Source organism: Solenopsis invicta, chromosome 14 (assembly GCF_016802725.1).
Source record: "Solenopsis invicta isolate M01_SB chromosome 14, UNIL_Sinv_3.0, whole genome shotgun sequence".
NCBI classification, from domain to species: Eukaryota; Metazoa; Arthropoda; class Insecta; order Hymenoptera; family Formicidae; genus Solenopsis; species Solenopsis invicta.
In genome coordinates this window covers 16,738,216-16,762,975 of record NC_052677.1, presented here as the reverse complement: position 1 = coordinate 16,762,975, position 24,760 = coordinate 16,738,216, and the positions used below count along the sequence as shown (strand labels likewise).

The following is a 24,760-nucleotide window of genomic DNA, read 5'->3' as shown; positions in this document are numbered from 1 at the left end:
GCGGTTTACATCCTGAAAAAAAGAACCACGTATCAGTCTCAAGAGCTTGGTTATATTTATTTACATAGATATAGAAGTCGCACATATATAAAGTCACAATGATATAAGTTCATCCGTCGTTTTTCCTCATTCGATCGAATTGCAGTGCGCGTGCAAAGGTATTTTTGTCGTGTGTCATGAAAAATTATCAAAAGTCACTGTTCAAACCCTGCCACTATGTTAGTTTTATGTTCACGCTGTTACGATAACAGCTTTTAACGCGACGAACTGAAACATTCAAACCGCACTGTCGTGTATACGAGTGTTTCTAGTATAAAATTATCAATTTGTCATTTATATATTATTTGTTACAAATCAAGAATGCAGCGGATGTGGCAGCAGTCTGAAATCCGAATTTCTGCTTGTCTTGTACATTTCCAAACAATCTGGGGGGGGGGGGACGTGAAACGATGCCAAGTAAGGTTCTCGAGAAGCTACCCGTTGACTATTGCTCATTTATAAAAATAGGCTATCAGAGATGCTGTTGTGTGTTATGGTTAAAATATTCAATTTAAACGCCTGTCAGAGAGAGAGAGTATGACACAAATTTTTACATACAGCATTTCGGGCCGCTGTAAAATGTCGGGCATGGAAAATATTGGATTCAAATATTCATAAGTATCGTACACATTATGAACGCATAGTGTGATACGCTAGCTGTTCTCTGCGATTATACGTTTAAACCAAGGATTCCCAGAACATGGATCGTGACCCACTGATGGAGCGAACAGATTTTGAATCGCGAAAAATTTTTTAGTTATGACAAGAATCAAAGTCAAATTGTGAAACAAACTATAATTATTAAACTTCTTATACATAAAAATAATTTGCTTTGAACTAAAATATTAAAAATAATATATCAATAAAATAGAAAATATGCTTAACATTTTCACATTTTGAAATAAAATAAAAGTATATTCAATAAATAAAATAATTATATTTAATAAAAAATTAAAAAGGGAAAGTATTATAGTATAAATAATCAATTTATGCCATCCGACTGCTCGTTTTTTCATAATTCCTAAAGTTAGACAGATTGCAAACGTTTTTGTTTTAAAAACTGGGTCGCGATTCACATAAGTTTGGGAAACTCTGTGCTAAACAATGACGGATCCTCTCTTTACTCTTGTTTTTTTTTTTACGAAATAAATGCCCAACCTCACATCCTTCAGTGAAAATCCTATGTATGTATGTATATCGGCTCGTTTACATAGAGAGATGAACGTGTATCGGTGTAACTACAGAGCTATCGGATACAATGCACACATTTATCTATCTTATCGTAATATTGTGAGACCCTATAATTATTATACGTTAACAACTTGCAATCTTTCTCTCTCTCTCTCTCTCTTTCTCTCTCTCATTCTCACTTTCATAAATATGCAGGTCGGGAATATATTTTATTAACATACATGCTTGTTACGTACTATGACGGTTTAATGTTTCATTGCTGCTGGATTTCTTCGCTTCGTAAATGTGCTACCCTATACTAGAATGCGCAAATTGCGGCACTCGCGACGACTGATGCGTTCAATTAGGTGAATCTTATCTCGCTTAAGTAACGCCGCGTTACACAGCATATTTATATGCTAAATCGAGGGGGGAGCTTACTTCCTGAATCGTGTTTGAGCGTGTTCGACTAAAAATCGTCGAACTCTAACGTTGTAAGATACTTGACGAGATGACGATGGGGAATACAGCATATGAAGCGTATAATAGAAACAAATGCTATTTTCGATTGCACACAACAAACGCGGCATTTTTACATAATCACAGGTCGACGCTTTTTTTTGTTACTAAATGCACGCGCTTAATTCCATAATATTCTCCAACGTGCGCCAGACGTGATGAGAGCTAAGCGTCACGCTTGATCAAACCAGCTTGGTCAAACTTGAACAGCCAGATTATACTCGTATTAAACTCAATATTTAAACTCCAAACGCTGACGGAAAAATACAACTAATAACTAATTCGAAGCTAAGTAATAAAGATGAATAAATATAAAATATGTATTCCTAGGTGAACATATTCCTAGATTATTGTGCTACTGATGTATTTAGAATCTCCTTGTTTAAGCTATTATTCTTCTAAATAACATTCGTCGGACACTTCGTAGTTAATTGTAGTAAAAAACTGATGCCAGCCAGGGGATTTTCCTTGCGGTATTAATTTATAATATACAAGATAGTAATATGTAGGTCAAAATTGTGGTATCGTTACGCTAAAATAAGTATATACTAAACAAAATTCATTGCGTGTTGCTGTTTTCAGGCCAGTGTTTCAACCTCCACTCAATAAGTTCGGTGAAACTTAATCGTCACTATAAAATGTTCGTTGACAATTTTTTTCTGTCATATGTAGCGTAAATATATATACGATATATAAATAATATATCATATTCACTGTAAATTAAATTAGAGACAAATTTTCTTGTAGAAAATTTTTGTGATTTGCAATTTTATGATTTCCAATTATATTATAATCAACATTCAAAAAACTGTAACAATGCGTATAATGCATATATAATTGCATGCAGAAATTACAAATCACATTTTCACCTTTTTAAACATAAAATTCCACATATCATCTGATATCTTTATCATTTCCGATTCAATTATTAAAAATAAAATATCTGATAAGAAATATTTGTAGATAGCAATTGCTTTCATAGATATAACATTTTGAAATAATTTAACATTGTCACACATTTTTTATAATATTACAATGATTTAGGAAATATAACCAAGGTATATTGTATATATATGTATAGTGAAGTTTTTGTAGCAGTATTTTTCTGTTTAATTTTGATTGAAATACAAATTGCAGAAATGAATACGTACTTTTTTGAAAAATTCAATAATTTTTTACATAATTTAAGAATAAATCAAAATAATTTAAAATTATTACACTCGTAGTTACTAATAATTTTTTTCTTACATCTTTCTTTGTGTTATAAATTTTAATATTGTCATATAAAAATGTTCAATTACGTCATATTCGCTCAAAATATCAAATGATGCTAATGGAACGTGAAAATGGCATCTTGTGTAATATTTAAATATAATTGATATTATTCTTGAATTATTTGTTCGTAATAAAATAGCGACCAGCGTTGATTCTTTTATATTATAATTTAATATTTTTACTTATAAATAAATTCAATTTCTAGAAAAAGTAATTCATCATAATTTAAAAATATCCGATTTTTAAAATTTCCGATTAGCGAAAAAAAAACAAATATTTTTTTAATTCACTTATTAAAATTAATTGAATTATCACATATCATATTATGCTATTTATGTATCTTTTCACCAAATTGTTTTTGTTTTAATATAAACCAAAAAAAAATTGAAGTTCCTTACATTTGAATCACGCTAGAACAAAATTATGAAATTACTACAGAAATAAATATTTTCTACACAAAAATTGTCCATATTGTAAGCTTAAGCATCGTCTAAAAAAAATTAAGACTCCTGGCGCCTCAGCCGAGAACTCCGTTGACCTATCATCGTGGACAAAATTAGAACTAATAGGCGTGAAACATGATAGGTTGACGATAAAATTTTATCTTGTGTCATTTCGTTATTATGTGTTCCAATGTGAAAATATAACTCGTATTTTACAAGTGTTTTAATCACATTGTTCTGTTTTATATCAATTCTCTTTGTTTACGAATGCCAAGAATAAAATTTTTACATGTGATTTCTTACTTATGAAGTTACGCTTTCAATATAACCGCGGTGAGTAGACAGGAGCCTTAATGAATTGAATAATTCACAAATCTTGTTGACAAGTTTATCGTCTTTTCGAGACTTAGAACGTTAAATTAATAAGAAACTTTAAACACATATGTAGTTTACAATTCTGAAATAATCGAACAGTCAAGTCTTTCACGACATACAACTTATACCCTAATTATTTAATTTAGTAATTCAATCATACTTGTTTTATTCGCTTAAATCTTCATTGCCATAAGCCTGCGTAGTTGCCATACAGATTTGCGGGCAATGGACCACCTGCCGTAAATAATCGAGTACCTGATGCATCATAACAGTGTGTGTAAATGGCGGGAGTGTACTTCACATTTTGAAAACCATCTATATATTCCTCGTCCGGAAACTGGAATAAATATGAATAGAATAAATCGTATTCTATAATAGTATATAAAATGAATTATCGAACACACATGTAAATGCAAAATAAATGTTAAACTTAATTAAAAAAATGTTTAAAAAAATCACATGCGTGTGATTACCATTGTCATTAGTACTTTCCTATGAAAGTATAAGTACATGACTTTGAATGCACAAGTATATATTGTGATTAAAAAACATTTAATTCCAAAATTAATTTAAATAAAAAAAAATTATGGTGATCAAAAGAATAATCTCGTAATATTTTTGCCATTATAAAATGCAATTATTTAATTATTTATCAACTGCAAATATGTGAATTAAAAGATGTAACATAGGTAGAATTACCACATATCCTTTCGAAGCTTTTAATACGACAGTCCTATTAGAATTTATAGAAGATTCCAGATATTTTTGAGCTCTAACATCATAAAACATAAGCATTCCTAGACCAGTTCCGATAGTTAGAACAGATCCTTGAAAGCTTGCTGATCTAATGCCACAGCCGCTATATCTGTATCCAAAAATTTGTTGGTTATTAACAATTATTAAGTAAGGCCAATAATATCTTATCTACATATCTGTATCCACAAAAATTTATTGGTTATTAACCGCTTCATGCGCCAATTTTTTGACAAATAAGAGTTAAAAAATTCACCAATTTTTTAATGACTTTTCTAAACTCTCGACTCAACAATACCCCACTCTATTTACACGCTTTGCACGAGAATGTTCGGGCTAGAGAAAATTATTCCTCTTTGATTTCAGCCTCCAGAGATAATTTGGGCGCGCGGAAAAAAGCGCGATTCATAATCCCGAGTTATCTCGGGCTAGTGCACGAAGCGGTTAAGTGAGTTTGTAATATACTAAAAAAATATTTTTTTTTATTTACCTTGATGGTATTTTTTTAATTGGTTGCAATGTACGTGCATCCAACAGAAGAGTGTAAGACCTACATCCAATTGCGTAAACACCATCATCTTGGACAGCGAGACAAACGTTTTCCTGGCAGGCTGGCAGTTTTCTAGATATTTTCTGTTTAAAGGATTCGGCCGACCAGATATGTATAAAGCTATTGAGGGTCAACGCCGCAATTTCCTTGTACGCTTTGTTGAATGCTAGTGCACGCACTTTCTGCGCAGATTTGCATTCCTTCACGCAAACAGGTTGAATCAATCTAAATAAAAGTAATAATTATTAAAAATTATATAATAATTAATAATTATTTCCTAAAAAAATAATAGCATTAATAATAAAAAAATTATATAAAAATAATATTAATAACGACAATTATTTCTGATCCTATATTACCAAGTTTCTAGTATCTCACTGTAAAGACATTGAATTAAAAAAAAAAAAAATAATAAATCTACTTTGATGTACAACATTAAAAAAATCGTTCTAATTTTTCTCTTTTAATCTAACAGAAAAGATCAAATTCTGAATTGTATATTTTTCTACCTATGTGTAGGCACATCCGCTTTATCGGGAGCTTCAGCGAGATCACTATCAATACGCCACAGAGCCATTTTCGTGTCTCTAGAGCCCGACACTAAAAATTCATCGTCCAACCAACACATGTCGAACACCCAATCCCTGTGGCCGCTTTCGCCGACGCAAACTGGATCCAAAGTCGGTAATCTGTATATCGCTATTTCGTTACTATTTCTCGCTCCAGTGGATAAAAGAGTTCTATAAAGCAAAGACAGATTAATGTATACAAATTCGGAAGTTTTTAGTTCTTTGAATGTTGAGAAGAAAAAAGTGAAATCACCTCGAAGGATTGATTTGAACGGAATGAATACCACATTGCTGCTCTGGCATAACGTTACCTCCTGGACTGAGCTGTCTTCCATGAAGAGATGGAATCTGATCTAGTTTCTGCGTCGCTACGTCGTAAACCATAAGCTTATTGCACTTTGTACCAAATACCACTTGTCTATCACTCAACCACTGAGAACAAAATACTTTGTTCATGTTGTTCAGACTGACAGAGTATTCTTTAAACAGATCGTGTGTCAATATATGACGAGATCCGTATTCTTGATTGATATTCCGCACTTCGCGCGTATTCGTCTCGCGTGCGCGCACGTAATCCACAAAGTTGAAGGACGTTCTCAGAAATTGCTTGCCCTCGGTCACCGTCTCAGCCTCGTCGTCGCTCGATTCGTAACATACAAAATCATCCGGCTTGTCCGGCTTCCTATTTCTCTCGTGTCGTAATGCCAATCTGAAAGAACACAGACAATTCAGTTATGGCATAAAGTTAAAATTAACTTTATATTAATGCTTTTTACCTCTTAGCCCGACGCTCGTCCAGCCTGCTGCCATTGGCACATGGAGGATGCCTCCCATACACAGTCATTCTTTGTGTCTCAGCCATTATTATATTAAAAGTTTAATAGACTACAATATTCAGGCAACTTGCAAGGAACACGGGGTATTATTATTGAACAGAAAATTTTATTAAACAAAGAAGAGCAATAATTATTATTTATGTCAAATAAAGAAAAAAAGATCGTATATTGGCAACATGCAACTTGAACAATATTTCTTTTACTATATATAAGCAGTCTCTTGCGAGGTATTAGCTAAGTTTAACGTTTTTTTTTCTTCCTTCTTTGCTTGTTCTATTTGTTTTATTTAACTATTTATTTACTTACAAAATTTTGGCAGACTGCAATGAGACTAATCAATAAATTCACTTTTAAATTGCAATATATAGATACTTCAAAAGTATCTAAGATACTTCAAAAAGATTTTGAGAAACTCGCAAGAAGCCTGGTTTCTCTTGCGCAAGGAAGATAACTAACAACGATAAAATGAAGAGGCACAGTGTACAAATTTGAATGCAAATCTGATCAAATTGCTTTTGACAGACTTTTTTTAATTTTTACTCTCTTTTTAATATTTTGATTATATATTTTAACTATTATATCTGTAAAGAGAAATATATTGTAAAGAGATTTTATATTTCTATTATTAGTTAAATTCTTTTGTAGCTAATAAAAGTGGATCTACTTTATTTTCACATTACCATCTTTAGGATATAAAAAGAAATCTGTAAAACCTTCTTGTTCCATAAATTAATCTAACTAGTTATTAGAAAGAGTTATTTTAGTAGAGTAGATATTTACTAATTATTCTATGACCCCTGTTTCTCTTGCAAACTGATAGAACTCTTTGGAAGTAATTGATTGGATTATGTTTCTGTAGAATAAATAAAGTACAAATTCTCCAATCAATGTCGACACTCTCTATTGTGAGAGATGCAATAAACGTAGCTTTATTTATAAATAGGCTGATTCAAGATCTGTCGAGATATACCACCAATAAGCAGCTTGCAATCTAAAATAATCAATGAAAAATTCAATTAGTGTACATTTAAAAAAATGGTTACGAGAATTATTTATATACATATTTATTATCTATTGTACAAAATCAAATTTCTTTCTTTCTTTTTCAAGTTAAGCAATGAAAAATTCAATTAGTATACATTTTTAAAAAATGTTTATGAAAATTATATTATTTAGGTACACTTAGTATACATAAAAAAAAATAATCATAAGAATTATTTATATACACTTAGAATAATATCGTGTTATATCTATTATATAAAATCCATTTTCTCTTTTCTTCAATTTAAATTTTTAAAACTACATTTTAGGAATAATTAATAATTATTAATAATTAGTAAATTTAACAATCTAAAATAAATGGAAAATTCAGTTTAAAAACATAAAAAAAGTTTAATCATAAAATAATATTTATTATATCTATTGTACAAAAACAATTTTTTTTCAAATTAAATTTTTAAAAGACTTTCAAAATAAATTCAGAACAATTTCAACAAAGAATTGGCAATGCTTAGATAAGAACATGCAAAAATTAGCATTTCTATGTAAATACAATGTAAATACCAAAATGTAAACGATGAACATTTACATTCCAGAAATTGCCAAATAAAGATGTATAACAATATACCATAGATGTTATTTAATGACATTCGAACAAAGAAACTTTGAAGAAAAGAAAAAAATGGGCAGAAGGAATTAGAACGTTTTTTTCTATATGACTCAGGATGTTTATTTTTTTCTTTATCCTCAGACAGGTCTGAAACGTTTGCTTGGGGGCGCTTGTTTTGACTAGATAACATCTCCGCAGCGCGTGTACATAACAGTGACTCCGAAATTTCTGACGATAAACGACTCCGATAAAAAAATCTAAGTAAAAAGGAGTCTTTTGCCCCCTTTTTTTTACCGTTGCTTACCGTTTCAATAATTACAGTTTCTTCGTACGCGGACAATGGGGAGAGTCACGACAATGACGATTTACGACGGTCGAGCCACAAGCATTGCTCCGCCTCTTCCACTTGAAACACACGGGCTTACACGAGCTGGACAGCTCTGTTGCGTCTCTTCTGTTGGCTCGGCACACGCAGCTTTGCGCTCTATAAAGGAAGGTCAACTGTTCGTCGGGGACTGATGTCCGTTCCTCGATGCACGCTCTTGACGTATCGCAGGATGATGCGTTGCGCGATCTCGCACGCCCGTCGTATGCTCCTCACGGGCGACGATCTCGCTCGATCTCGAGTGCCGTGCGACTGGAACTGCGGTGAGACGATGCGCGGCCAGTACGATCCACCGTGGTCATGATGAGCGGAGAAACGCACGGGGTGACTGCACGAACGGCACCGCCATGTTGAAGGCGACGCTTCAGCGCCTCGATAACCCGAGAGGCCAGCCGATACACCGTCGACGCACACCGATCCCGGCGGAACGGGCGTCCGAGTGGGGCAAGAGGGGGAGGCACGGTGAGCTGTTTATCGCGACAGCATGACAAAAATGATCGGCACGTCAGTCGTGCGCGATGATTTACAATGGTTTTCCACCACGTGCACTACGGCAACTGTCAACATCAGCCTGGCGTTCCCCCCCCTCCCGTTCCCTCGAGTCGCCCGGGTCATTTAAATTCCCTCCCTCCACCCTGCGATTGCTGTAGTTCGTGGCGTAAAGAAATGTAACGTCACGCACATAATGGGGATGGTGAGAATAGGTTTGTTCGAGTTGCTTGAAATCCCTAAAAATTTTTGCACTCTCGTGATGAGATAAAATGTATATTCGACCGTAGGAAAGAGAGAGACGATGAAGATATTGAATGCAAAAAGGGCAGCAACACGAACAGGCCTATAGATTGGTTGCGTTCAACAGATAAAGGAACTATGCAATTGTGCAAAATTCTTTAATATGATTGGTTCTAACCAGAGAGAGAAGCCTGAGAGTGGCCATGCTCTCGATTTAGCTGATACGACGCCATCTCTACAACGTGAATATACACTACGATGCCAATGTTACGCCGCCCGACTGTCGGCACACTTGGCGAAGGAAGCGCCAAGCGCGCATACACAAACATCAACTTCAAATCGTTCCTAATCGCTTTCGCGAGACCGATTCATTCCAATTCATTCGTCTCGTCTTACTGTACCAATGAACATTTACGCGAATGCAATGGGGACGAGGCACAAATATCAAATTGTAGGGGCGAATACAAATTGACTCACCGTTCGCCGCTGGTCGCTTCGTCCAGCTTCGTCTCGGCCGCAGTTCTCGAATGTTCGAGTCTGTCCAAGATCCTCATCACGACGATTCGTCTTGATTCATACGAATGTGCGATCATTTTCGGCACTCTCGAAACACTTGGTACTCACACGCGTCTGAAACTCGGGATACGAGTAGATAACGAATATGATGCGAAACAATTGAAAAGATTGAACGTGATTGAACGCGACACGACGGATATTGGCACGAACGCTTGACATTTCGCTTTCGACGTACCATGGTACTGAAAGTTTCAAATCTCCGACACGACGACACTCTGATCTCGGCCGTTTCAACGCGACAGTTTGACTTATTTCAAATACGATTCGACGACTCCGACAAGGTTCAACTCGACGTAATTGCTTCGACTTTACGACACGTGCCGACTCCTATAACCGTGACTCCTGTTGGATCAGGCAGGGCGAGAAAGCACAAAGATAGTGTACTGAAAAACGGACAAGCACTTTATTTGATTCCGACGACGACTAATTACAACGACGTTATTATCATAAGATCGGCACGACTCTCACAAGCGATCGACCGATCTACTTGCCGGCACAAACAAGAATGACCCATTTTCCGTTGAATCCGGAAACAAACGCGTCCGGGCCTGCGCTGTACAATTCGGTATTTGCACCTCGTTTCCATTGCATTCGCGTAAATTATCGTCGATACAATACGACGAAACGAATCAATCGGTCACGCGAAAAACAGTGTTAAATTTTGAACGAACAGCAAGCTTCGATGATTGGCTGCTAGCTACGTCAGTCTAAAAAGCATCGGATTGTAAGCCAATCAACGAAGCTTGTCGTTTATTACGTACAGTCTGAATGTTTTAAGTGTGAACGTGACGTAAAGCCTTTCGTGCGTTCATTTTGAATTGTTTTTGTAGATTTGTTAATAACTTTAAAAAGATGACGTCGTTCAAAAAAATAAATACCAAAGTATTTGCCAGAACAGGACCGGAATTAACCGAAGATAATATATACTGGAAAAAATATACGGTATGTATATTTAGGGCTTAAATGATTCGAGATATTTGTTGATGTCCCCACGTGTGCCATACATAACCTATAAAAAATTTATAACACAAGTTGTTACATTTTATCTTAGCATTTATGTTCTTTAATGATATAATAAAAAAAAAAGAAAGAAAAATCTCATTTATAGAATATTCTATTAGTTTTCTTTTTCAGTAGCATCAATCTGAGTTAAAATGCATTGGCTTTACTCAACATTATTGATTCACTTATAAACTATTGCCTTTAAATGTATAATAAGTCAGAGTTAACTAAAATCTTAAATCAAACACTGAGTAGTCTAACTATTTATGATACTAATGTAATTATAAAACATCAATATATAGTTACTTATGCTGGCAATTTTTGTTTTTAAATAATATTTCTTAAACAAAACTTAAGAGTAAAATTAGAAAGTGTCTTCTACCTGATCTGGTATAGCAGTTTTTATAATACAGTTTTGTATTTTGTAATAATTAATTTTTACAACATAATTCAAAAAGAAAGTCTGCAAGAGAGTACATACTATAGTATTCTTTTTATTACAAAGAGTAATTCCTAAGAAAACAAACAATACTGCTGCAATGGAAATTTACAGGAATTTGCAGGATAAAGAAAATAAATTCTAAGATAAAATTGTCAAATTATGTGTACAGAGATACTTTGTAAATATTTAATTTCTAACTTATATATTTATTAAAATTGTATATTTAGAGAATGATAAATTATTTATTGTAATTATGTATTTACAGCCTCCTGTTTTAATAAAGGAATTTGGTCCAATAGACTATATTGATTTCTCACCAGTAGAACCGCATTATTTTGCCGTGACCTGCTCAGTACGAGTACAATTGTATAATCCTATTACCAAACTGGTTACAAAAACTTATAGCAGGTTCAAGGAAGCTGCATACGGAGGTTGCTTTCGTAGGGATGGCAAGCTGCTGTGTGTCGGTGGAGAGGAAGCAGTGGTCAGACTCTTCAACATTGGTTCAAATAGCATGTTGAGGCTCTTTTCTGGACACAAGGCTGCAGTGCATAGAGTTTTCTTCACAGCCGACGATCTTCATATCGCTTCATTCTCAGATGATAAGACTGTAGCATTATGGGACATACCTAGCGAAAAGCAATTGATAAGCTTCAATGAACATACGGATTATGTCAGAGCTGGCACAGTGAGTCCCGTGTCCACTGATGTGTTGCTATCTGGTGGATATGACAAGATTGTAAATATGTATGATGCTAGGACGAATAAAAAGATACTCAGTGTTAATCATGATGCACCAGTGGAAAGTTTACTCTTCTTGCCAACTGGAGGAATATTCTTGTCTGCAGGTATAATATCTATTATTTGATTATTTTATATATGTTTATATGTAGTTAGACAATTTTTTCTGTACAGTTTTGCATGTTTTTTGCACATAATATGTATAATAATTTAACAAGATATATATATATATATATATATATATATATATGTAGTTTTATATAAGTAGTATTTTATGTATAAAAATTTGTATTATTTTTTTATAATTTCAAGGTGGAACAGACATCAAAGTATGGGATGCCCTCGCGGGTGGTAAATTGCTCGCAAAAATCACACAACATCATAAAACTGTAACTTGTTTGAAAATCGCCTCTAATGGTCATAGAATAATGTCTGGTTCATTAGATAGGCATGTTAAAATTTATGATGCTGGAACATATAAAACCCTTCATGCTTTGGACTATCCTAATGCGGTTCTCAGCATAGGAATTAGTGTAAGAAAGTTTTTTTGCTATTACATGTTAAAATCTGCTCTCTTTTATATTTTAACTGATCATCACTGTTATTGAACCCGACGGTTTATAAAAATTGATGTAAGCAAATAGAATGTATTAACATTAAATTGTAGGCAGGTGACGAGACTGTCGTAGCCGGTATGGTAGATGGTTTGATTTCCGTTAGAAGACGCGAGGAAGACGTAAAAGACGTGATAAAACCGAAACGCAAGAAGGTATCATACAGGCATGCGGGCGAAAATCTGCATGTTCGGAGTATCGATGTGGTCGTGCATCAAGAAGTTAAAGATATAATGAGCAAGCACGATACTTGCTTGCGAAAGTTTCAATATAGCAAAGCGCTCGACTGTGTCATGATGAATTACGTAGTCAACAAAATGCCGCACGTTACCGTGGCGCTTACACAGGAACTTATTAGGCGCGAGGGCTTAAGACGAGCTCTGGCTGGTAGAAACGGCAAATCACTAGTTAATATTATCAAGTTTTTAAATAAATACATCGGTAGCATCCGTTTTGGAAGAGTATTGGTGCACGTAGCAAACGTATTGTTAGGTAAGTTTTAAATATTTCTTTTTTAGATTTTTCTCTCTCTTTACAGTCTCGTGTTTTTTTTTTTTTCATTAATAAGATCTTTTTTGTTAGACGTATACGAGGATCATTTGGACGAACTGTCGGAGGAAGTACGTAAAACGTTCGCTATACTGTCGCAAAAGTTACAGGAAGAAGAGCAGTTAATTCTAGCCTTGACGCAATTGCAAGGTTCAATGCAGACGATTTTGTCTGGCGCTGAAACGTCTTCTTTGCCTACTTTAAAAGAGAGTCAAAGCTTGGAACCATCAAACGCCGCTCAAACAGAACGTAATATTATCTTGAACATAGTTTAAAGGTAACATAGTTTAACTTATAAAATATTATACAATTGTAAAATAATTCTTTGTACATAATTTTACATTACATTAATATTAAATTTCTTGAAGTAAACAAGCCATACTTTTATCTCAATGAATAAGTGAAGAATAACAAATTGAGTTCTTCAATTAAAATAATATTTCTTTCGTACATATGACAATTTTTGCAAAAGTATAGTGAAAAACTTTATCGTAATGTATACATTGCGCGACTTAATTAAAAATATTCTAGCAAATTGTTCTTTATTTTTGAAGTAAACTTAAATTAACACGTTATTTCAATTTCGAGAAGTCTCCTTATTGAGACATTTTTGCCAAGCAGCAGAAGATGGTTTTTCAGGCACTATCCATCCAATTGGAATCGTTGTTGCATCATTTTCCGAACTGATGAATTTATCCCAGGCAGCACTGAAATGTAAAAAAGAAAATAATTTTCTTGATGGAAGAAAAACTGATATATCTAAAATTAATTGTCTCAAAATCAAAAACATACCGAATCATAACAAAACCATCCACATCTTTATAAGATTGTTCAGCAGCCAATATATTTGTCCCAAATAGTACATTCTCCCAATCATCAAAGAAATTTTTCGTTTGTTTTTCGATCCTTTTTTCATTGTCCGTTTTTAGCATTAATTTTAATTCCTGTTCTTCTGTTGCATAATCACGATCCAAAGTAGTCCACTGTTCTGTCAATTTAGCTGTAACACATACATTCATTATTGAAAATGGAATAATAAGTTATAATATATATTACGTCATATTTTTGTGTGAAAAAGGCAAAGCATAATTTATCATCGGTTTACTATTAAACTACTATTAATAGCAGTTTATATTTTTTATTATTAAAATTAAATTAATTACGTTTATTAATGTGCCTATTTTTGTCTTGCATTTTGAAAAGTTTATCATGAAAGAAATTTAAACATAATGATTTAAAACAATAAAACACTACCGATGGTATCATTGAATGCTTCTTCAACTGCTGAGGACAATTTCTCGCCCCTTGCTCGAGCGATATTCATCTTGATTCTTCGTAAGTTCTGTAGTTCTTGCAAAATCCCTAGATACTTCCGTGTATCGTTCCTCTTGCTTCGAACATCGGATAAAACCATATCCGCGTCTTTGCGCAAGTTTTCATCTTGTTTTTCCCGCTCGATCACTGCTTGCTCTTGCTCCTTTCGGATCCACGCGTCAGCCTCTTCATGTAATTTTGCTTTTCGTTCTTCTTTCATTAACTTTTCCTTTTTCCATTCCATTCTTCTAAGCCGCTGTCTCGTACGCTTTTTCTTGCGTTTCTCTAAATTGTTCTTAATTTTATTCAAAAAACCCTCATCTTTTATGGGTTTTAATATTTCGCAGATTTCGTATTTTGCAGCGTTACAGGCACTGACCTTCTCTTGCCATTGCGCTTCTGGTAAATTAACGTTGTTCCTGAGTTCCGCGTAAACAGCCTCAAGTTGTTCGTTCAACTTGGCCACTGATATCAATGCATTCTTAACGGCCGCGATCTTAGACGGCTCTTTCTGTTTGCTTTTGGCAGGAACCACCCATTCTGCCTCTTGGAGGAACTGTTCAATGGCCTTTTCATCTTGCTGTCTCGTTCTTATTCTATCGATTGACGTCGCATTATTAACAGTAGTGTTATCACATGTTACATGGCTTGGATAAACATTATAATATGTATTTCCACCATAATTCACGTCATATGCGAATGGTTGCTGAGTTATCGGATAATACATGTTAAAATGCACATTGTCATACGTTTGTCCAGCATTTTGCTGGAAAGACTGATCACTGTACATATTTGTTTAATATATGTGCATCCAAGTGAGAACGATAACAAAAAAAGGCTTAGACTAATAGTTTCTATACTTACTATAATAGTAAGTGTAAAATTAATCAATCGTAAAAGGTTAGTAAAGGTAAGAAAAAAAAATATGTTAGATAATATTAAAAAAATAATTTAGCGAAAGTTATCGGCGAGCACTTTTTTTTTAACACATCTGCAAGATGTCCCCTTCCTTTGGCAATTGTTCCTCTGCTTCCTGCAGCACTTTCTCAGCCTCGATATAGTCTTCAATTTCCTTTAAATCTTGCTCGGTGTCCAGGATCTTCTTGAGTTCTTCAAATGCCTTAACAAGACGCCTTTGACAGTCTGGTACCATCATAAGGGACTCTTGAAGCACTTCCTCTTGCTTCTTTATGTCATAGCCATCTTTGTCTACAATGTATATACATTTTGTTAATGAGATTGTTTAACAGTTCATTAATGATGTTATTCCAGAGACATCAAAATTATCAAAAGGATAGATCAATTAAAACATTTGGAAAAGAACACTTATGAAATTTCACTTATGTTTATTCCTGTTATAAATGTAGATTAATTTTAACCTTGGTTTAATTTAATCCTTTTTAATTCTTAAAAAAAAAAGGGAAAGCTATAAACTAAAGAAAATGGGAAACTCAAGTTAAATCAAAGTTTGTTAAATTCAAACATTCACAGCTAAAATTTTTTGGTTAGAAAAAATTTTAAAGAATAATAAACTAAGGAGTTTGCAGTATTTAAATTTCAATACTTTAGCTAATATTGTCAGTCAAAACATCTTTAAAGTCTAAAATTAATCTACATTGCAGAAAGTGGACCTAACCTTGCCATAAATATTAACAATTACGCAGAATAAATCTATCTATTAATCCAATGGACACAAAATTATCTAGCATTTTTATAAAGACGTCTATTAAATATTACGTATTGAATATTACACATCAAACGAATCTGTATTTTGCAATATTAGCATATCTTATCTACAAATTACGCAGCAAGAAGACAAGTGTTTCGATACCACGTGATAGGGGAATTGTATCTCTTTTCTATCGTAGTTGAAAGGTCGATCCTCACCTTGCTCTTTCAACTTTTGTATCCTCTCGCGCTGCTGCGCCGCCTCTTTTTCGTACGTAACCTTCTCTTTCGCGAGGCGCTTCACTACTCCTGTCTTAATCTTAAGCGTTCTTATGCGCGGGTCAGACATTATTTATAATCGTACGCGAACGGCCGCTTCGTCTCTTTGGGATGTCGAAAAATGGGAGAAGTCGGATAAATGCGTGTCGCGTGGATCGACCTGTCTCCGCGCTTTATTTCTCTTTTTTTGCCTTATTAGGCAAGGACGAGTCGATAGAAATGGAATTGTGTAGTCGACAACACAACGCGTGGGGCAGCGTGGGGTTATGTATCGGCTCGTGTTCACTTCACTGACATACCGCTTGTGACGTTTGTCGAGATCTCGATTTCAATTTCGATTGACGGCAGAGGGGGGGAAATATCGTTAATGTCAGTATCGATATTTCACCGCAATATTCAGCAAAATAGCAAACTTGCAAAAAAATTAAAAAAGGATTGATCCAAATTGATATGTATATTTAATTTTATACAATGATTTATTATTTTTAGCTTTTTTTGTAAAATATATTCTGGAGTTTTTCACAGTGAAGCGGAGTTTATAATTTAATAGTTGGCAACACTGGTGTTCAGTCAGTTGGCGGCGCGGTCCTTCGTTCGACGTTGCGAGCTCGTGAATTTCACGGTTTCATCGCGATCTATAAACGGAAAACGCAAAAGCCGCCGCTGCTCTTTATCGCGCAGCGAGCAGCAGGATACGCGCGACTGTCGTTATCAGGAATCCGGTAAGATTATCTGGAATCCTTTACCTTCGCATTGTCCGCTTACCACACGGTTCGCAGCATTTTATCGCGCTTCATCCAATGAAGACGTGTCGGACGGTTTACGTGGCGCGATAATTTTCCTGAAGATGATAAAGCAATACGTCGTGTAGTATTATGCCGGGAAGTATTAAAATAAGTTTATACTCGAGTTTATATCGTCTAGGGGCATATGATGTTTTAAATTGTTCGCATTGAGCGTTTAAAGTCGACGTTTCATGTCAGATTTAGGATTTTATAGACAGCTCAAGCACCTGCGTTTCTTACTCTACGATTATTTTCGAATGTTTCTCAAAATCACCTTGAAATCAATAGATCTAACGAGCTTGAAATAAATATTTTCCATTCCGGTTTACATAAAATATATTAACGCAATCATAATGATAAATTTAGGAGATGGTATCGCTAACCGGAAATAATTAAAATGATTTCACTTATTATTGCTTTTTCATAAAACACCCGCATGAGATTTTTAATTGAGACATTGGTTACCTAGATTCATTTTCATGAGAAACTGTAACGTTCATTGCATGTGCATTTTCTCGATTTCCAGGAAAAGTGCGAGTGGAATTCGCTGATGGTGGGAGAGGGGAAGGTGGGGTAGCCGCTCGCTCGCTCGGCGAGGCGCGCCGCGTCGCGTGAAGTTGGCGAGCCTGAGCGGCGCGCCCGGCCCGACTCGCGGCTGACTTCGCGTCGCGCGCAGCCGTGCGTGCGTGCAGGCGTGCACCTACCGCACTCCGACAGCGCTTCCGCAGAGCATAGTGCCGCACCGCCGTATATACCGCGACGAGACGACGTGCCATTTGCGGCGGCAGGAGGAAAGAGGGAGCGAGAAAGGGAAGCGAGAGGGTGAAAACGACGGCGAGAGAGTGAGAGGGTGAGGACGCGAGGGTGGTGTGGTCACACTGGCGCGTCCGCCGTCAATTGATACGTCCACGAGGGAGAGATGTGATGCGGCTCACACGATGGTGGACAACGAGTTCCCGGCCGCCGAGAAGATCCTCCGTGACATCGAGAACACCGTCCGCAGGAATCCCACCATGTGAGTGTACATTTCCCCACATCTTTTACCCCTCGCGCGGTGAAAACCCCGCGGGGACACCACCCGCGGCGTGTTTTTGCCCGCGCCTTCTCTCTGACAGACCGAAGATCGAAATCGGTCCGAGAGGAGTGACGAAAGAGTCCGTCCGTCCGTCGAAAATGCAACGAGGTACACCGTGTTCGTCGTCGTTGTCGTCGTCGTCTCACCGCGGATCGAACGACCGACTGTATATGCGATAAACGCGATGATCGCGGTTTTGAACTCGGCGCAAGTTACGACTGTCACGATCCCTCGTTGCGGTTAACGTTCCCGCAATTCGTCGGATCTGCTCTTTTCGGTTATGTTTTCTACACCTCGCGCGCGCTCTTTACGATCGTGTTCTCGTCTATTCTCTTCGAATCGAAACGTCGCACGTCGATTTTATTACTCTAGACATTAGATAAAAGGAGACGCGAGTGATAAAGTGTGGCGAGGCAGTCCATAACATACGCGTTATCGATTTACGCGTTATCGATTTAAAATCGCCGCGGACCTCTCGTAGCGAGCCGGATCCTAACCTAAATAGCTCGCGTTGAGAGCCCCGTTTCGGAGCCCGCACTGCAACACCCACATACCGGCTACGAAAACACGCACCGCGGTCCTAACCGCGCAGTTGCGTGGGCGGAGTCTCTGGCATAGGGCGGCGGCGGGATGAAAGGAGGGAAGGAGAAAAAAAAGCATGCACCGGCGATCGCGGATAGTCAACCTCGCAGGGCGCGAAGTCGACTTTAACGCGATTTCAACGCGACGATCGATCTCGCGCGCGCGAACTTTCGCCCACGCCGCTCGCCGTTACGGCGCGACCGACGTAATAGCCGCAAAGTTGAGCGTGAGTCCATCGCGAGTCACGTTTCAATCGTAATTGACCACTACTCTAGATCATAATCTATGAAATATTGAGAGAGAAGCGTGCGCGCGCGCGCACGATTGCTCGATTTAACCCTTTTGAACCTAACGTTGCAATAATCTTCAGATCTATCCAGATGTTAAACTAATCGATATTTCAACAACCTAACAACAATATTTTAATTTCTTCAAAACGGTTAATAGAAGAATTATGAAAAAAAAAATTAGGTACCATTTTTATATTATTAGGAAACAATAATAGAGAAAAAAAAATTTTTTTATTATTAAAATAGTATTACAATTACAAAAATGTTTGAATATTAACATTCAATGCAAATATAATGTGTTCCTCGCATTTTAGTCCAAAATTATTGCTTAAAGCGTTTTTTTTCCAACATTTTATGAAATCTCTTGAATAAATAACAAATTAAATAAAAATAAAGATAAAAAAGTTTTACAGTTATAAAAAAAGTACTCAATTTATACACGATAGAATGTATGAAGTAAATACTTTATCTCTACAAATTTAATTTTATCTTTATTTTTAATTTTATTTGAATCAAAGTACTCATTTTATGTGTACACTCCATCATGTATAAAATGAATACTTTTTTATAGCTGTACACTTATAAAATTTTATTTTAACTTTATTATGCGTAATCCAAGATAGTTTTCTGAAATTCTGGTAATTCAAGCTTGAACTGAGTCTGCCAATGTAAACATGTTCTTTAAATGCCAAACTTTTTTTTAGGAAGGAGATAAAGACCGTTATTTATCCCAATATTCGTAGTATTTCGAAGAAAAGAAACCTGTCACTCGTGTTGAAGATGGATGGTTGAGGAAACCACACCGATATAAATGAACGACGGATATTTCTCTTCCTTCGCTTTTAGATCCGAACAAATTATTTGAATTCCTTTCGCACGCGCAATTTCTTTTATTCCGCGAGATTACGGTGTAATAAAATTTAGGTGTAACATAGAGGTCGGAAAATTACGGTCGGCACTCTTATGACTTATTCGAATTGTTCTGAGGAATAATTAAAACCAGTTTTCTTAAGCCTGGGCTTAACACAAAACGTGTGTAAAGAGTAACGACCGAGCATTATTAACGTCCTGTTTTACATTTTATCCCTTTAATTCGAGACACGTGTTGCTGTGAGTGAGATTTTTTAAATGCTGTATAAATATGGAAGCTCGTTAAAACCGTCGCGGTCCCAATTATTTTCGTGCCGAAAACGCCCGTTAATCTCGTTATCTCGGTTTTGTCGAGCTCAAGAGCAAAATAAATTCCCATTCGCGACTATGATTAGGGCAGAAAAAACAGATACAAAAAAATGTAGATGTGTGCGACAGAGACGCGGACAATCGTATGTGATAAATAATCGGCCGCGTCCGGCGCTCGTAAAGTAGCGCCATCCGGGGAGCATCGAGTGCTAATAATCGCGCTTTGTTTACGATCTTTAATTCCACTTGCGTAACGCATTTGGTTTTAATTGCCCGTTTATTTTTATCGGTTTCGGTTTTTGTGTCGGCGATCACAGACCGAAAAAAAAAAAACACTTTCTCACGTGTCTTCACCCGGTTTTTATTCTCCTTTGACTATCAGCACTTGTACGGGAACTCTCATACGAGCACATGTGATTATTAAGTTTTCTCGTACGTCGTATGTGCATAATTACTTATAGCACTATTTTACATAACAGGTTTTATATAATTCCCGCGATATGACGAATTAGCTTCGGGACACTAATTTGCAGCTCGCAAAAAACTCGCATACATACATATATACGCAATGAAAACAGAGAATCTCTTATTTAAGATTCTCTATAAGAAATTTAAAATTTAGAAAATCATCATAATCATTCGACTATTCATATCAATATTATGGTTTCAGCTATCACGATTTTATAGAATTTAGAACTTTGTATGTAAAGTTTGTGTCATTTTGCTTTCTGATGAGTTGTAGGAACAACAGTGGTCATCGCAAACGCCATTTTTTTTTAAAAACATGGTTTAGAAAAACTTGAATAGAGATGTCATCTTATGTTACTTTTGTTAAAATTTAAAATAGAAAGAGTATAATTTTTATATTGAAATGAGCAGGATTTCTTTATGGCTTTTCTGTTTTTCCACACAAGATTCACAAGTTACGTCTTGTTTTGATCCATCTAGATATATATGTCCTCTTAAGAGTCTCACCTTAAAGAATGTACAGACATTTTTTTTTGTATCCATATAAGCTCAAAGCGAAATGATAATTTTACGGTCGCGACTTTTCTGTCTCCTTAGAAGGAGCTTCGTGATCCTGCCAATGGAGGACAGCGAGAACCGATCGCCGGTGTTTCATCAGGCGGTGTTTCATCAGGAGGACAGCTTGGGTCTGGCGTCGTGGTGCGTTCAGCCGCTCTACATCTATACGTATCGCCGGCTACTGGAGTATCGGCGGACGCGTCATCAGCGGCGCGAGGAACCCAGCACCGTGGTGAGATGGCTGCTGGGTGCTCTGCTGTTCAATCCGAGTGTGACCATGTTCTGGAATATGCGGAGGGAATTGGTACGCGCCGGCAGGCTAGACCCGCGCGACGAGCTGTCCTTCACGCGGCCGGTGCTCTATCACACGCCAAAGTGTTTCGAGGCTTTCTCGTATCGCAGTTGGCTGATGCCGTTCGTCCTGGATGCCGAGCGGACAGACGTCGCCGAGGCGCTCGCCAACGACGAGCTCGAGCTCGTGCAGACCTGCGCTGATCGCTACGCGAACAACTATCACGCGTGGAGCTATCGACGGCACTTGGTGACCCTGTTCGAGTCCCGTGGTCTACGGCGTCTCAGTTTCGACAGCGAATGGATGAACACGCTTATTTGGTGCCGGCAGCACGTGTCCGACCATAGTGCGTATTCCTATCGGCAGTTCCTGCTGCGAAAGTACATCCTGGCGGTGGTCTCCTCGGGTAGGGAGACGCACGACAACTCCGGTTATCGCGCGTTCAGGCACGACGGTTCGTTCCTCTACATGGGTCGCCATGAGCTCGACGACGACGAACGGACGTTACTGGAACGTATTCGCGAGGTCGCACATCTCGAGCGCGATCACGGTTACTCGACCACCGACATCCGCAAACTCAGGTGTTACCTAGCGGCGCTGTCATACTGGACGGAAGAGTGCTTGCACAACGAGCAGTCCATCACCTTGTACGACAATCACGAGACGTTGTGGTGCCACCGCAGGTTCCTGGCATACCTGATCGCCGTTCTCACCGCCACGTACGCGAAACATGCCTGTTACCGCGAGGACGATTTCTGGGACGCTCAATGCCACGACGAGCCATCGCTCGCGCCGCTTCTTCGCGACAAACGTTTCACCACTGACGACGACCTGTTAATGGCAGCACACGTGATGCTCGTCAAGTCCTTTTGCACCGCCAGCATCAATATCATTGAGGTGGCAGTCAAGCGCCCACAAGAAAAAGTGTTCATCGAGAGATTTTGCAAATATCTTGAGAGAATAGGCTTACGATGATTAGGATTAGCGCGCGAGATTTTGAGCTCGACAAACGCGCGATAAGCTGCGATAAGCTGATTGCAAGTCAAGGTGCGTAAACGCAAAAATAATAAGTATGGGAATTGCGCAATAATTTCGTTGAAACGATTTGTCTCTCTCTCTCTTTCTTTCTCTCTTTCTCTCTCTCTCTCTCTCTCTCTCTCTCTTGGTGATTTTTTATCGTTCAAATCGCGTAAGACGTTCGATACGTGCAATATTATTCAGTGACATACACGGCCTTTATTTTGAAATAGCCTCAAAAATGGTTTATTCTTTCTTTAAGGTTTTTGGTATTATTGAAATATTATCAAGACGTTTGATTGTGTTCTCATCTAATATTTTCTAATTTTCTATTTATTTATATATTTATGAGAATATCTTTTTTTTAAATATTTTTTTCTCATAGTGAACTTAAAACTTCTTGAAGGATCGTATTTTACCACCTAATCTTGGTAAGGAAAAGTTTTTCTTATTGCAGGAATATTTTAAAGATCTACAAAGAGTACTTTTTAGGGAGAGGAAAGGTTTTCGTAACTTTAAAATATTCTAGTTTGGTGCTCAAGAAATTACTCTATGATTCGTGAAGCAATCTCTTTCGTGTAGCTAGAGAACGATTGCGATAAGCAGGATTCAATGTAGATAGGCGAAATCGAATCGTTATTGATACTTAACTTACTCCCGCATTATTCGCTCGCGTAGCGAATTCGACGAGTCATCGAGTACACCAGTGATACGTAAAAGTGAAATATAATTACGAAGTGTGTAGAATATGCGAATAACGAAGTGGCGGATTTGTCTCTCTAAGAGAAATTTCCGTCGAGGGGGGAGTGTGAAAGTTTTTGGTCGTGAGAACAATTATGTATACTTATATAATATTGAACGAGAAAAAAATGAAGATACTAGTTTTTTAAGATTGTGTTCTTTCTGTCGTCCTGCAGCGATTGATTCCTTCTCGTCATTCTATCCAGATGATTTCCCAGTTGACTTTCAGGTTCCGAAAGTATTTCTATCGAATTTCTAATGTGTAATAATCAATACCTCTTCCTATTATTCTCCATACGCTCTTGAATCCAAAAATATTACTTTTTTTTATCATCCTATTGTATCTCGAAGATATTTACTATCGGGTAAACCTGAAAATTTCAAGGCCATTCTTCTTTTTGTATCTTTGAATATCATGGATTTTCGTAGAATTTTATTGACACTTGGAAAAATTTTGGAAATTTTAAATTTAAATTCCATAGTTAGTTTCCTTGACTATTTTTCCTTGATAGATGCAAAATGTCCTGCACAATTTGCTAATTGATGCAATATCGATCGGTAATAAATATGACATATTCTGACTGTATAGTCGCGTACATTTGCGTGTGACTTGAGTTTTTATAAATAATTAATAACACTGAAAGACAATACAGTGTTCTACACGGTGTTGTGCGCTTTATTCTTTCGAATTCCGATGAGCTAGGTTTGTGTATTACAGATCGTTATATATCAATTTGTCTATATTATATTGTTTAGTACTTAAATTTAATATTTAAAATTTAATGACTTTGCTTCGTGATTATACAATTAAGGAACATTGAAAATTACAAACTAATAAAACAGGGTGTTTACTGGCGGAAAAATCGAGAAAAAATTTAGGTATTTTCAGGAAATTTATTTTTTATTGTTGAAAATCATAGATTTTCATGAGATTTTATTAATATTCAGCAATATTTTTAGGAAACTTTATTTTTAAGTTTAAATTTTTCTGGCAAAATTAATCTCTTTGGTCATTTTTTTCTTGACGCAAAAGTCGATTAACAATAAATATGGCGTACACATGCACGTACATTAATAATCTCGTGACTCGCATGTTCATTAAAAAAAGTCAGTGATAATAGGAGACAATACATCATTCTAAATTTGCATTGTACGTGCATTTCACTTTTCCAATTCTGTACTTTCAGTGATCTAGATTCGTGTATGGTGGATAGATCGTTACATGCTATATTTAGTTGATATTATTTCTTTTTAGTACTTCTCCAAATTTAACATGCAGAACTCAAGTGGCTTTTCTTTATTATTACATGATTAAGGAACATAATCTTGTTTG

At 36.5% G+C, this 24,760-nt stretch overlaps 4 protein-coding genes across 6 annotated transcripts; 2 read left to right on the top strand and 2 right to left on the bottom strand.

The window, feature by feature from the left end:
* Positions 1 to 38: 38 nt before the first annotated feature.
* Positions 39 to 9,909, bottom strand: LOC105207635 (DDB1- and CUL4-associated factor 12). 2 transcript variants are annotated; one of them, XM_026132276.2, is made up of 7 exons: positions 9,733 to 9,909; positions 6,470 to 7,520; positions 5,947 to 6,402; positions 5,634 to 5,864; positions 5,065 to 5,349; positions 4,521 to 4,686; positions 39 to 4,158 (listed from the first exon to the last, which is right to left on the bottom strand). In XM_026132276.2, the coding sequence occupies exons 2-7, from the start codon at positions 6,553 to 6,555 to the stop codon at positions 4,003 to 4,005; spliced, it is 1,380 nt and encodes a 459-aa protein (XP_025988061.1). In that variant the 5' UTR covers positions 6,556 to 7,520; positions 9,733 to 9,909; the 3' UTR covers positions 39 to 4,002. The 2 variants fall into 2 exon arrangements, with proteins under 2 accessions (XP_025988061.1, XP_011175495.1); XM_011177193.3 differs by lacking the exon at positions 9,733 to 9,909 and adding an exon at positions 8,443 to 9,065.
* Positions 9,910 to 10,597: 688 nt separating this feature from the next.
* Positions 10,598 to 13,554, top strand: LOC105207631 (U3 small nucleolar RNA-associated protein 15 homolog). The gene is made up of 5 exons (XM_011177191.3): positions 10,598 to 10,773; positions 11,541 to 12,123; positions 12,329 to 12,549; positions 12,684 to 13,122; positions 13,213 to 13,554. Exons 1-5 carry the CDS (start codon positions 10,684 to 10,686, stop codon positions 13,452 to 13,454), a joined length of 1,575 nt encoding a protein of 524 aa, XP_011175493.1. The 5' UTR covers positions 10,598 to 10,683; the 3' UTR covers positions 13,455 to 13,554.
* Positions 13,487 to 16,758, bottom strand: LOC105207632 (tubulin-specific chaperone A). 2 transcript variants are annotated; one of them, XM_026132284.2, is made up of 4 exons: positions 16,130 to 16,318; positions 14,434 to 15,702; positions 13,972 to 14,179; positions 13,487 to 13,886 (listed from the first exon to the last, which is right to left on the bottom strand). In XM_026132284.2, exons 2-4 carry the CDS (start codon positions 15,281 to 15,283, stop codon positions 13,757 to 13,759), a joined length of 1,188 nt encoding a protein of 395 aa, XP_025988069.2. In that variant the 5' UTR covers positions 15,284 to 15,702; positions 16,130 to 16,318; the 3' UTR covers positions 13,487 to 13,756. The 2 variants fall into 2 exon arrangements, with proteins under 2 accessions (XP_025988069.2, XP_011175494.1); XM_011177192.3 differs by lacking the exons at positions 13,487 to 13,886; positions 13,972 to 14,179; positions 16,130 to 16,318 and adding an exon at positions 16,381 to 16,758 and having other exon boundaries at positions 15,204 to 15,702.
* Positions 16,759 to 16,960: 202 nt separating this feature from the next.
* On the top strand, positions 16,961 to 23,576 carry LOC105207630 (protein prenyltransferase alpha subunit repeat-containing protein 1). The gene is made up of 3 exons (XM_011177190.3): positions 16,961 to 17,162; positions 17,752 to 18,240; positions 21,417 to 23,576. Exons 2-3 carry the CDS (start codon positions 18,164 to 18,166, stop codon positions 22,642 to 22,644), a joined length of 1,305 nt encoding a protein of 434 aa, XP_011175492.2. The 5' UTR covers positions 16,961 to 17,162; positions 17,752 to 18,163; the 3' UTR covers positions 22,645 to 23,576.
* Positions 23,577 to 24,760: the final 1,184 nt, after the last annotated feature.

Bases quoted from the DNA above. Each gene is read 5' to 3' on its own strand.
- LOC105207635 (XM_026132276.2), bottom strand. From the start codon at position 6,555: ATGGCTGAGACACAAAGAATGACTGTGTATGGGAGGCATCCTCCATGT. The intron at 5,350-5,633 runs GTAGAAAAATAT...ACTTTTATTTAG, and splicing joins GCGGATGTGCCTACACATAG to ATTGATTCAACCTGTTTGCG. The intron at 4,159-4,520 runs GTAATTCTACCT...TATTTATTCCAG, and splicing joins AAGCTTCGAAAGGATATGTG to TTTCCGGACGAGGAATATAT.
- LOC105207631 (XM_011177191.3), top strand. From the start codon at position 10,684: ATGACGTCGTTCAAAAAAATAAATACCAAAGTATTTGCCAGAACAGGA. The intron at 12,124-12,328 runs GTATAATATCTA...TATAATTTCAAG, and splicing joins AGGAATATTCTTGTCTGCAG to GTGGAACAGACATCAAAGTA. The intron at 12,550-12,683 runs GTAAGAAAGTTT...ATTAAATTGTAG, and splicing joins TTCTCAGCATAGGAATTAGT to GCAGGTGACGAGACTGTCGT.
- LOC105207632 (XM_026132284.2), bottom strand. From the start codon at position 15,283: ATGTACAGTGATCAGTCTTTCCAGCAAAATGCTGGACAAACGTATGAC. The intron at 14,180-14,433 runs GTAGTGTTTTAT...TATGTGTTACAG, and splicing joins AGCATTCAATGATACCATCG to CTAAATTGACAGAACAGTGG. The intron at 13,887-13,971 runs GTATGTTTTTGA...TTTACATTTCAG, and splicing joins GATGGTTTTGTTATGATTCG to TGCTGCCTGGGATAAATTCA.
- LOC105207630 (XM_011177190.3), top strand. From the start codon at position 18,164: ATGGTGGACAACGAGTTCCCGGCCGCCGAGAAGATCCTCCGTGACATC. The intron at 18,241-21,416 runs GTGAGTGTACAT...CTGTCTCCTTAG, and splicing joins GTCCGCAGGAATCCCACCAT to AAGGAGCTTCGTGATCCTGC.